The sequence below is a fragment of the Tubulanus polymorphus genome, chromosome 3, assembly GCF_964204645.1.
Source record: "Tubulanus polymorphus chromosome 3, tnTubPoly1.2, whole genome shotgun sequence".
In the NCBI taxonomy this organism is placed as follows: Eukaryota; Metazoa; Nemertea; class Palaeonemertea; order Tubulaniformes; family Tubulanidae; genus Tubulanus; species Tubulanus polymorphus.
Window position 1 is genome coordinate 22,160,428 of NC_134027.1, and position 12,571 is coordinate 22,172,998.

The 12,571-nt window shown below is 36.9% G+C and overlaps 2 protein-coding genes across 5 annotated transcripts in view; one reads left to right on the plus strand and one right to left on the minus strand.

The window, feature by feature from the left end:
- Positions 1 to 6,215: 6,215 nt before the first annotated feature.
- Positions 6,216 to 7,326, plus strand: LOC141902191 (carbohydrate sulfotransferase 2-like). The gene is made up of 2 exons (XM_074789832.1): positions 6,216 to 6,255; positions 6,378 to 7,326. The coding sequence occupies exons 1-2, from the start codon at positions 6,248 to 6,250 to the stop codon at positions 7,324 to 7,326; spliced, it is 957 nt and encodes a 318-aa protein (XP_074645933.1). The 5' UTR covers positions 6,216 to 6,247.
- Positions 7,327 to 8,792: 1,466 nt separating this feature from the next.
- Positions 8,793 to 12,571, minus strand: part of LOC141902885 (hepatocyte growth factor receptor-like) — a 38,167-nt gene continuing 34,388 nt past the window's right edge. For all 4 annotated transcript variants that reach the window (XM_074790809.1, XM_074790806.1, XM_074790807.1 and 1 more), the window contains exon 20: positions 8,793 to 12,437. In XM_074790809.1, the coding sequence (XP_074646910.1) occupies positions 12,221 to 12,437 (217 nt within the window). In that variant the 3' untranslated portion in view covers positions 8,793 to 12,220. The remainder of the gene's footprint in view (positions 12,438 to 12,571) is intronic.

Below are 12,571 nucleotides of genomic sequence, written 5' to 3' on the forward strand. Positions count from 1 at the left end.
TTATTACTACCCCGAGTGGTTTGATGAATACACTTGGCGATCCGTACTTTCTAGGGTCTATCTCTTCATGTATCTTACTGTTATTTTTCCAATTTCTGTTCTAATTTTGATCAATATCATACTTATTTCGGCAATATTTTTTCGTCGGGCTTTGAGACGTTCAGAGCTCGGTGTAACTGATGAATCCTCTAGAAAGGAAATGAGGGTTTTAAGAATGGTTTTATCAGTGGTTTTGCTGTTTATTTTTTGTGAAGGTTTTGGTTTCATCGATCGTTTAATGAATATAAGTTTAATCCCCACCATTATGGGTATGAGTTTGATAGCGTTAGGATTTTCTATGGTCGACTCGTCAGTAAACTTTATCGTGTATTGCGTGACAAATGAACAATTCAGAAAAGTAGCTATTGATATTCTGGGCAAATTTTGCCACAAACAACAATAATTTTTTTCATAATTAGTATCAAAATTATAATTCGATATTTGAAAGGGGATTCACCGTCTTGGCAATTCGTGGAGTCTTCAATTTTCGTACACGACTAAAAAGAAATTCGCGCAGTTGGAACAATGGCCAAAACTCAGAATCAGCATCGTAACAAGTTAAGTTATCAATACGGTAACATTGAGTACCAAACGCACGTTTCGAAATGTGCTTCCTTTTAATCTGTGGTCAACGCGTGGGACAATCAACTTCTACATCAACATATACCCGGGAAAAAACTACAATAAACCTTCGCACTATCAATACGCGGGAAAAGAAAAAAAATGTAAAAATGGACAAAATGATCTTCAACCTTGTAATGTAGTTATTTCCAACACTTCGATGTATCAAATTAGTCACTACCAGTCACTTGCCGGTCGAGGATGCTTGGATAATTGTTCGAATGAACCAAAACCAACATGCTTTGATTTAAACAAAAAATTATGTAAATTAGACTGCCGATCACAACAACTCTATCTGCACTTCGGTTTCCGATTTCAAAATCTAGCCCCCTGTTTTGCTCCCGGCAGCAATTGAAACGATCAAAATCTACCAATCAAATATAAACGTAGGGTCAATCCCTATTTCAAGATAACAAAGATATCAGCGGGAATCAGGGGGTACAGCACGGCATCAGTCTGAATTAGACTTAGCTTGTTGAGTTATTCAATCCCTATTTTGACATAAAAAAGGAAATCGTCTCACTAACCGAGTGTCGCGGCACTAAATAAAAACTTCCGGATATTGGAGAAAATGCACCAACCATTCCACCTGATGATGGCTGTTAGTCAACAGCCGCAACGTTGTGGTTTCATAATAATAAATTTGATCGTATAATCTTAAATTCGAAGTGTGGGATTTCTTCATTTATTTTGCACCAGCCATATTTTCACTCTCCCCACAGTGAATTCGCGGAGTGTCGTTAAAACGTTCCACGACAGAAAAACGGCAACAGCGAAAAAGTAGTGAAAAGTGGCCATGACTAGGTTGTCTAAAGTGGTCGATTTTGTGATCGTGAGTGCCTTTCCATTGACACCAAAACTGTGGATGTGCTCAAATTGTTAAATCATGGAATTTAATTCGTTTTAGCATGGACTCGAAAACGAATCGTTATAGAGTCCATGGTTAAATAAATCTCTGCCCGGGCCACATTTTGGGAAAATGCAAAGGCTGTGTAATTTAAGACTTCCTTCTCTGAATATGATATGATATGATATATGATATGATTTATTTTGCATAAAAGATTGTTACAAAGTTTACATAAATACACAATTTAAGCAAAACAATGTACCAATAGATTATGCGAGGAATTAGGAGAAGCCATGTTTGGCTTAATCTAGTCCTAATCCCTCGTCCATACACTATCGCATACACACAGACATACACAACATACATTCCTGGTTTACCAAACAAAACACATGCATACACACATTCACACACTTACATACATATACATACACATACACAGACAGATAAAAAAAAATTCCAGATCAAGTTATGTGGCACGTTATGGCAAGATTACACTGCATGACAATTAATAGGTGGAACGAAGATAACGCTGAAGCTGAATTTAGAAGTTGGATGCTGAGTCCATACATTTTAAATTCTCTGGTAAACTATTCCAAAATTTCGCTCCTTGTATTTTCATAGAAGCGTACTTGTAATTAGATTTCGCAAATTCGATTGATAGAGCCATGAATCTGCGACTAGAACGAAGATTTTGTGTTTTCCTGAGCATGAAAAAATCTTTGAAAATGTTCAGTAATAAAAGGTTGATACTTTGGAAGGCAAGCGACCCAATTTGAAGTCTGTAAATGTCATCCAGTTTAAGAATTTCTAATTTCCTGAACATCGGGGATGTCAATTTGAACGAGCGACTATACGAAGGGCTTATTTCTGAAGGATGTATGTATAATGGTTGTAAGTATATCTTACAGGCATTTCCCCAAATAAGATTGGCATAATGTAGGTGTCAGTGTATGAAACAATAGTGGAGTTTTTTTAGAATATCTGGAGGTAAGATGAACTTAAGTCTATTGACTTTTTTACACGTAAAAGATATATGCGCCTTCCAGGTTAGATTTTGGTCAAATATAACACCGCTTGATAATTTGATCATCCAGACGAATAGTGAGTTTAATATGGTCCTTTTTACCAAAAATTATGTACTGGGTTTTTCCTACATTTACAGACAATCTATTAGCCCGAAACCATTGTAGGAGATTGGCGAGCTCTAAATTCAAGGTGTATTCGACATATTCTGGATCATGATGGCTGTAAAAAATGTTACTATCATCAGCAAAAAGAATTGACTCTAATGCCTTACAGGAGGAAGGGCAGTCAAATAAGGTCCTAAAATAGAGACTCGAGGGACACCACAAGTAATATCAAGAGATGAGGATAAACAGTTATTAAACTTCACTGCTTGTTTCCTATTAGTTAGATGATTTTGGAACCAAAATTGAGGTATGCCACGTATACCATAATGTTCTAATTTTGAATTTAAGATTTTGTGATTAATCGTATCAAAGGCTTTTGATAGATCTATGAAAACACCAGCGGTTATCAAACCATTATCTAAAGAGTTTGCTATCTTATCAGTGATGTACGTGAATGCTGAGGAAGTTGAATACTTTTTCCTGAATCCAAACTACCGATCATTTAAGATTTTATATGTCTCAAGAAATTTTATCTACCGATTGTAAACAAGTTTTTCCAACACCTTTGAAATTGAAGGTAGAACGGAAATAGGGCGATAGTTACTAAAAGAGGACATGTCACCAGTTTTGAAAATAGCTACAATTAAAGATATGAGCTAAAGGACTTGAAATAGCGGAAATAATTGATTTGAGTAATTTGTTGCTGATATTGTCACATCCACAAGATGGTTTACTTTGGAAGTTAGATACAATTTCCTATAATAGGTAGGGGTTAGTTCTTAAGACTGCAGCCTTCAAACCCTTGTGCTCAAACTGTTTTAATAAAGTTGGATTCACTCCTGGATTATGTCGTTGTCGTTGTCGTTGTTAGGCAAATTTATACAGTAATTTACCTTTTGTGAATAAATAGTCGGATAATCGCTTACATCAGATGAATATTTGTGGTCACAATTTTTCCTTTTTTGTCAAAGAAATTTATACACAAAGTTGGATTTCTATGAGCTATTTCTTTCCCATAGTGCAGTTCGATCGATTTCTTCCCTATTCCGACATCTGTTCCTTGTTTGAAATCGATGATACACGTCAGCAATCCTTATTCTAGTTGTGGTTAGCGTATTAGAATGGTAAAAAATAAATCATTTCAGTTTTTAAAAATCATATCTTGTAGATTTTTATTTGATTTTTCTGTTTACAGAAAGTAAGTAATTCTCAAGTCGTATTTTTTCGGAAAAAAGCTGGAAATCCAACTATTTCAAAGTCGGACTTTAAGTTGGAGGATTTTTCTTGGTCCCACGAGATCCGACTTACGCACGGTTTACTGTACAACATTGATTATTAATTCATTAAGATTCGATGAAAAATATAATAGTTTACTTGAAATAGGATCAAAATACACATACAAGACGCGATTGGGCGTTGAATTTTGCAACAGTCTGTTTGTTACCTGATTAGACAGTCGTGTTTTGTTTGAATTTTTTTCTTTTTTTGATAAAGCTTTCTATAACAAATGTATAACGCTGACTCCGCGTAAATCATCGCTGCTCCGCAATTGTCTTTTATTTATCTGGCTGAGCAAACAACCGTCAATCTAAATATGTATTGTGTTTTGTTACTCGATTCAGTCCTTACCGCCGCAAAATCATTCCTATATATAATCTAGCGATGCAATTCACCAACAACAACTACTGAATGGTATGAATAGAACTTTTCATATTTGGAATATGCGTATAGGATTTGTTATTGTCTCACATCAAATACATTCACTCGACGTACGCGTCTACTTTGTTTACGATACATATTCATCATTTAATCAGCCGTTTGGGTTTGAATGTTTCAATATCGAACAATATCGATGGGAGGGAGTAGTTTTGTTATATACGTTTATGAAATAATTTCCGTTCTTAAAGCGGGGAATGCGTATAACAGAAGCGTAGTATTAATTATTTGCTCAAACATTTACCAGTTTCATAGATCCTGATACTTCAATCTTGAACTGCAACGATCAAATGTGTTTTAGCAAGCAGCGCCGAGACATTTCAATTCAAGTCTTGATCAACGGCGACTATTTCTTTCAGCGATATTTCGCTTACTGAATCGGTTTAGCGGAATTGAAACATCAACATATTTACGGATTATGACCGGGGAAAAGTAATAAAAGTCGGTTGTGGTTTTGCTTGAATGGAACCATGAAATCTGGCAGAAGGGTGGTTACATTTGCACTCTATTTGTTCAGTGTTTTCGGTACGTAATATTTCCTGCAAGCTCTCTTACCTTTTCCGCGAGTGGAGTTATTTCAGTTTGATATGCAGATCGCATCAAGGGTGGCGGGTTTTTTTTTGAAATCACGAATGAAAGAATGAACGAAATGGCCGTAACATTTTGAAATTAAGAGTCAAGTTAAAACTTAGATAATCCACAAATCCTTTGATAGAAATAAGCATCAAAATGACTTTTTCGTCGTGTCTTTTTTTGATCCAGTGTTTTGCAAATAGATAGGGTTTTTCATTTCTCCTATCATTTGAATTTATCACAATTTTCACTCATTGATCATGAATGAAATGGCCTAGGAATTTTAGAATCAAGAATTATTTTAAAGCTCTTATTATCCGGTAATGTTTTGATAGAAATTAGAATGAAAATGTCTCGCGCTATTTTCATGTCTGTCTTGATTTTTGATCAAGTGGCTTGCAAAAAGTTAGTTTTCATTTCTCCATATTCCCTCTCTTTGTCATTTTTTGTGGACTCTTTCCAAGGGGAAATACTCGAATGATATAAAAAAATCCTTTTTATTTTTTTTCCCGTTCACTCGCATTTGAAAACCCCTTAGATTAAAAAAAAAGATTTCATTTTTCACTTTTTCCCTTGGCCCTCCCAGTTTTTATTCTTGTAAAATGGGCACTCCAAGTAATTAATCTGTGAAGCAGTTCCTAGGAGGAAAATTGACTCTAAATCTTTTAGCTATGCAAGTCCCTATTAGTTTTTAAGAAGAGGCTAAAAACTCATTTTCATTTGAATGAAATGTTGTGATGGCTCTGTAGTGTTTCACAATATAATCTTATTGCTTATTCTGTTTTACGTAAAGAGGTACGACTCTGTAATGAGAATGAAGCTATATAAAAATAAACATTATTACTATTACTATTATTAATTGATAAAAAGGCCTTAAAACCTGACACAAATGTACAAAGACACGTACGTACATGAACGAAAAACAATTTTACCCTAGAGCCCAAAACGAGAAAACGAACCGTTTGATGGGAAATACATAAATTCTTACAGAATAACATTGGCAAATCTACTTTTTTCATATCAACACTTGAACAGAAATTCTACGCAATGTATTCCAGGTTTGTTAGCATTCATTCGTATGTTAACTCATAGAAATGCACACGAAGACGATCTGCCGGTGACTACTGCTATTCCACAAATACCCCCCAGGAAGCTTCCGGTTAAAGTCGTTATATACGGCTACATGAGAGGAGGCACGACATTTACAAGTCAGAATTTCAAAACGAATGAAGATGCATTTTTTTGGTTCGAACCATTTGGGAATCTATTCTTATCGATTTATGGATTCTTCATATCCCCGGTGGGGATAGATCGTGAACACATGTACCGGTACGTACAGTCAGGTCTTAACACCACTACCCAGGGGTTGTTTAACCACCTGTGGACCGTGCGACCAAACCAGGAAACTTCTAGAATTTAACATTATATTACAACATTACTTTTAATTTCAGTACAATTGATAAAAATCTAGATCTGATCGACGGGATATTGGATCGGTTGCTGAACTGCAATTTCAACGATCCAACCGTTCCGAAAGAGATATTCTCCCATCCGTTCATCGAATACAGTTCATACACCAAAAGATATGGAGAATGTTTTTCTAGGAGTCCTTACAAAATGATTTCGAACGCGTCCAATTATTGCTATTCGTTATTGAATAATAAGCGGCTGAATTGTCGCTCTCCGTGGGGAATGTGTCAGACTTTTCTCAAAGAAACCCGACAAGCCAAAGGCAATCCTGCGCCGCTGTGGGACCCTGTCTATAAGGAAAGTTTCTCAAAATGGTACAAGTGTATGAAACCTCTTTACGATACCGATCTCGTAGAAAAGTGTCTCGACGAGTCCGGATTGACAGCCAAATGCGAACGAAGTAAAATAAGAGCGGTAAAATTAATTCGAGCTAAGATGGCAACTATGCGACATCTTGCCGAGAAACATCCTGATTGGTTGTTTATCTACCTGGTTCGCGATCCGCGCGGAACCGTCATTTCGAGGAGTAGATTTATTGAATACACCAGTGACTTTGACTACGTCCAAGAAGCGATGTTTTTGTGTACGAAAATGCAACAGGATATCGAGGTTTTCGAACAAATTCGACGAATTTATCCCGATAGATTCTTACTTTTGAAATACGAAAACTTCGCCGAAGATCCGATTGATGGGGCGAAAAAAATATATCGATTTATGAATCAATCCTTGCCTGCCACGGTCGCGGATCAACTTTACAAAATGTCCCATTCCGTGAAACAATCGGTGTCTAATCTTGGAACCTATAAACATAATTCCACTCAGGTCGCTCACGCCTGGCAGACCCGAATGAAACTCAGCGAAGTGAAACAAATTAACAACTATTGCAATGGTATTTATAAAAAACTCGAATATACTGAGTATGGTGTGTGAACTATAAGTATCACTTAATTCATATCTTAATTAAGTATATTAATTTGAATAAATACAACGAGACGAATAGTACTTTAAAGGTTGACTAGTTTATTTGACGCACGAGCTTTCGCTACCAATGTATAGTAGTGTAATGGCACTAAAGTCTCCACCATTTGTTGTGTCACGAAGTTCTCCACCAGTTGTTGTTGATAGGCTGCACCACGGATACCCTTTCTAGTTGGTTCCTCTCGGTGACCGACCTGTTTATTTGGGTTGTACCTCGGCCTTCTGCCTTCTCAAGAAGTAAATAACAGGTCTTCTAGTATGACCACACTGTTTCTTTTATTTTTCTTCTTATTGTTACATTCTTTCTGCTTTCTCTTCCTCTCCCTCTTACTCAAAAACCTTAAACTTATAGACTAATTTGCACAATTCTCACATCCCTAAACCATGGACCTCACCCGCATCTAACCTTACCCTATTTGGAACGTTCAATCTCTGCTACTTCTATTCTACTCCCTCCTGAACCGCTAACCATCCATTCTTAGTCCTTTTATTTTAGATATAGCATCTAAATGCTCTCCCGTCTTTCTCCCAAACTCCCACCTTGTAATCTGATCCACTTGCCTCCAGTGTGCGCACCAGCAGACATCTAGTGTGCGCACCAGCACACAACTAGTGTGCGCTACCGTTCAAACTGAACACACCTATCTACTTTCATACACATATAACTATTGGCTCTACATTATCCTCCTTTCAAACTTCGATTGAACTCAATCGACCTTCAATGAAACTACCACTAAACCGTACATATAACCACATCCATTTACACCGTAACCATATAAATCTTCATCATACTACGTTCATGAATTAAAGAAAGTTGGATTCACTCCTGGATTATGTCGTTGTCGTTTACCTTTAATGCATAAATGATTTATATGTAGCACCATAGACATGAATTATAATAGATGTTCGAAAAAAACGAGCAAATTACTATTTACTTTTTGGGAGAGGGGTGTGTGCGGGGATGTCGGACCCAATGGCTTTTTGATTTTGTCGGGCCTGTTAGGACCTAAATGTTAATCCGCCAGTCGGCCACAGTATTAGACTACACAGAATTCACTGTATTTTGCCTTGGTTTTACGCTGTACAATCATGCGTTTATACATGCAGTTAGTTGCAGTGTGAAATTTCTTAAATTCAATATGGCCACCAGTCGCCCAACTGGCTGTGCAATTCATTACAACATTATTTGGGTCTTGCTTCATGACGTATGTACGATATGAAGTGTTTAACTCATTGTTGGGGCAAATCAGTTACTTTTCGTCCGTCATCTGTTCATAGATGGAATCCAGTTATTCTGGGAAGTTTTCAACAAGCTTTGATGTAGTACGCATTGTCTTACGACGAATCTACCCTAGACACCAGCCATCCACCTCAAGTCACGAGATATGAAATCAATAAAATATCAATATTAATCCACTTAGTTCGGGTTGTCCAATTCATTTATTTATAAAAATATTTATTTACATTATACTAGCATTTCATCAACTAATAGTCAGATTATCAAAATTTGAGCAAATAGCAAATCATATAAGACATAGAAACATATTGCAAATATAGAAAGTACAAAATCAATTCAATCTCATCTGTTAACTGAGCTTATACTGAAGAATGTCATTACCGGTACATGTACAGTAGACTCCACTCAAGTCGTTTGGGACAGTGAATATTTGTCCGACTTGACACGGTCGGATCTAGGATGATTGGATGGCTAAGGTCCAGAAGGAACAAAAAGCATTTCTGGGAAAAAGAGCCACAAGCAGGTCCCACCCTATGTGTAAGTTATTTATGAAGAAATACATCCGTTAACACGTAATTTCCTGGATGGAAGACGGGTGTCAAATTTGCGGGTTTTCACGATCTCCTTCTTGAAAAGGGCTACCTCAAATAGTAGGCAGGATTCTGACCAAAGCCCCTTTAAATCTGCCCAGGCTTGAGTGATATCCGAGTTAGATGTTAAATATTTCGTATATATGTATAGCATCAACAAAAAATACATCAACAAACATCTGAGTTCAGGCTAAAAAAATGATACCTTGTTTCTCCACCTTCTCCACCCACCTAAGTGACTAGGACCGCTGGGACTTAAGCCCCAAGTGGGCTAAAAAACACAGATTTGTGGAAAGATCTGCACCAGGCAGGCAGGATATTATTTCTATTAAAAACAAATTGATGTAATTTTTTTCAAATAACTAGGGGTCCGGGAACAGCACGCCTACTTGGCAAGTGGTTAGAAATGCTCCACAAACAGAAGATTTCAATACTCAACGCCCCTCTGGTGAACACTTTATTTCTACGAATTTTCAGCGTGATTTTTTCCGACGCGGCCGTATCATCTCTTTAGCCTAAACGATTATCTGAGTTGATCAGATCCGACTTGAACGGAGTAGTAACAACTCGTACATCATTTGAAGGCCGTCATGAATACAGAATAAGCAAATAAGCTTATTTGTATCGAGTAAACCCTAAGTTGGGTCATATAAGTAAGAATTTTCAGTTACATAATACACAAGTTAATGGTCCCAAGTGAAACAATTAAAAATACAAAATTGTTCAATTTCATTATAAAAATTTGATGAAAAATATAGCAGTTTTCTTAAAATATGGTAAAAATACGCATAAAAGAAAGCGATTTTGGTCCCTTAATGATGCCGACCTACATGCGGTGGTCCATTTAATGACATCATAAAAACCGTTTCGTAAATGTTTATCTACAATGATAACTGCTATGCCTTATTTGGGGGACACTGTGTGAGTCGACTGCTATCACTACCAGGACATACTGGGGCATGTCACATTTGATAGTGAATGCATAAAGCATCCTTGAATAACCGACCCAAGTATACCTGTATAACATTATATCATACAGGGGATACTGGGGTTGGTTTGATACTTGTTTCATCCATTCATTATCAAATGTGCCATAACCGGAATAATTTGCCCCATGCTTAAATATGGCACAGGCGTGGTCTGAAATGTGTCAAACAGCCATGGATATCCATTTGGCACCTAAATGAATGGTTTGCCCAGGCCTTTGTGGAACGGGTAGAAAATGCTGGTGTGTGACCATAGTTATCAACCAGAATATATTTGTGTCCAGCCATTTAGCAGGAGATGAGCTCAGACGACTTTTCCAAATCCACAATATCCATTAGTAAAAACAATTCAAGCATTAAATTCAAATATAAGCATGTTAATCCAGGGAAAATCTTGCACATGGCTTCTAGGCTACTATCTTCGCTCCACGTACCCAACCTTAATTTTGAAATAATCAAACCTTCAGAAAGAAGGGGTATCCCAGTACAGGTAAGCCAGTACATCCGACGTTTCGTGAACAAGTTATTTCCGGACAGGTCTCCAGAGCCGTTATGAAGACTCCATCAACAAACGACGAAGTCAAAAAGCACCAATTTATGATTTCAGCATTATCAAAATGAGCGAACATATAAATCAGCAGATTTTCACCGAGGCGATATCGTATAAATATACCATCTATCAAATATGTCATTCTAAAATTTTCTCTCACTTTTACGTAAAACATCTCCGTAGCTTTTACACATCATTCATTAAACAAACGAAATATTCATGAAAATCGAACAACAGATTATAATGCGGTTAAGTAAGAATAACAGTAAAAACATGGTAAAAATTTAACATACATTCGGTATACGTAATAAAAAATATGTTCCGTTAAAAAAGCCATTTTTGTGCTGATTTTCTATTCATAAATCCATACATTCTATTCAGGTACATTCATTCGAAGACTACGAGGAGCTATTCAGGGTTTGGCTAAGAATTGAGGAATCTAGTTCGTCAGATAAATGCCGACAATTCCTCAGAATCCTCATTCTCAGGCAACAAAAAACACATTTTGGCTAAGATATACATTCAGGCCTATACATTCATACATTGAAACCCTTTCAGTGCTGAGTAATTATTACCCTTAAGTGCTGGAGACGATTTGTAAATTTGGTAAAGTTCCACCCCAGTGCGTTGCACATGTATAATGGCGTACCGCTATATAGTGCATGTATCATTGCAGTTACTAATATTTCAACATGCTTCCAACTTTCACTAGAGATAATTACTAATTACAATTAATGATGCATGGGCAAAGTTCATCATTGATATATACACGACACTGCAGTGTAGACACACGGAAAGGGCATCCTTACATTCATATACACTGTTTGATTATAGTAATACACACAACGTTTATGGCAAACTGGCCGACCACTCCGCAAAATGATTCCATTAACCAAGTCAATATTTTGAAAAAATTTGGGGAGGAAAGATATCAAATTTGCAGACTGACAATCACTGTTCTGAAAAAGTGCAACTTCAATTGGAAAGCAGGGGTTTGGACTGAAACTACTTAACATTAGCCCATGTATCAACTGCCAGTTATAACTGAACTCCAGGACCCTGTTGCACAGTTGCCAATAAAACATTTAAATAGAGTCAAACTTAGATTCTAGGGTTACACATTAACCCTTGACATAGATTTAAAATCAAAGAGATACTACCCGTTAACTAGGCTAGGAACCTTCTTACAAAATTCTCATTTGCATAAACAAACAACTAATCACAAGTTATTATTATGCCCGTTGACACAATTTTAAGCAGTTATATTCAACTTGATTACCGAACTATTTTACAACATTTTTTACATGAAAAATACCATACCGGCTATACTCTTCTACATTACAACAAAATATGAAGTAATGACTTGGCAACTTTCTACTCCATGAAACTCACTGATGGCTCAGTATGTATACGGCTTACGCATTGGCTCGTATACAATTTGTAGCTGGCACAGTTTATGGCTCACGCGTGAATCCATCTCAGCTCACACTACGGGTTCTTGTTCGTCTCGTTCACTATTACTATAAATATAAGTTTGCGTAGTAGGCACGTTGTAATACGTAGCGACGCGAGCCGATTCCGACGCACTTCTTTGCGGCTGTTCGAGCACGTTTATCACATCCTGTACTTCGTGTACTAAATCTCTGAAACTCAAACGTTTATCGGGATTCCTCGTCCAGCACATGTGCATTACGTTATACCTGAAATGAAAATTATCGACGATTAATTAATCAACAGATTTAATAGACCATGCTGAGCGTATGTGTAAACCACCAGTTTGGAGTTTGTAAGGAGCTGATGTGAAACTCAACCTTAGTGAGAAGGCAGGGGTCGT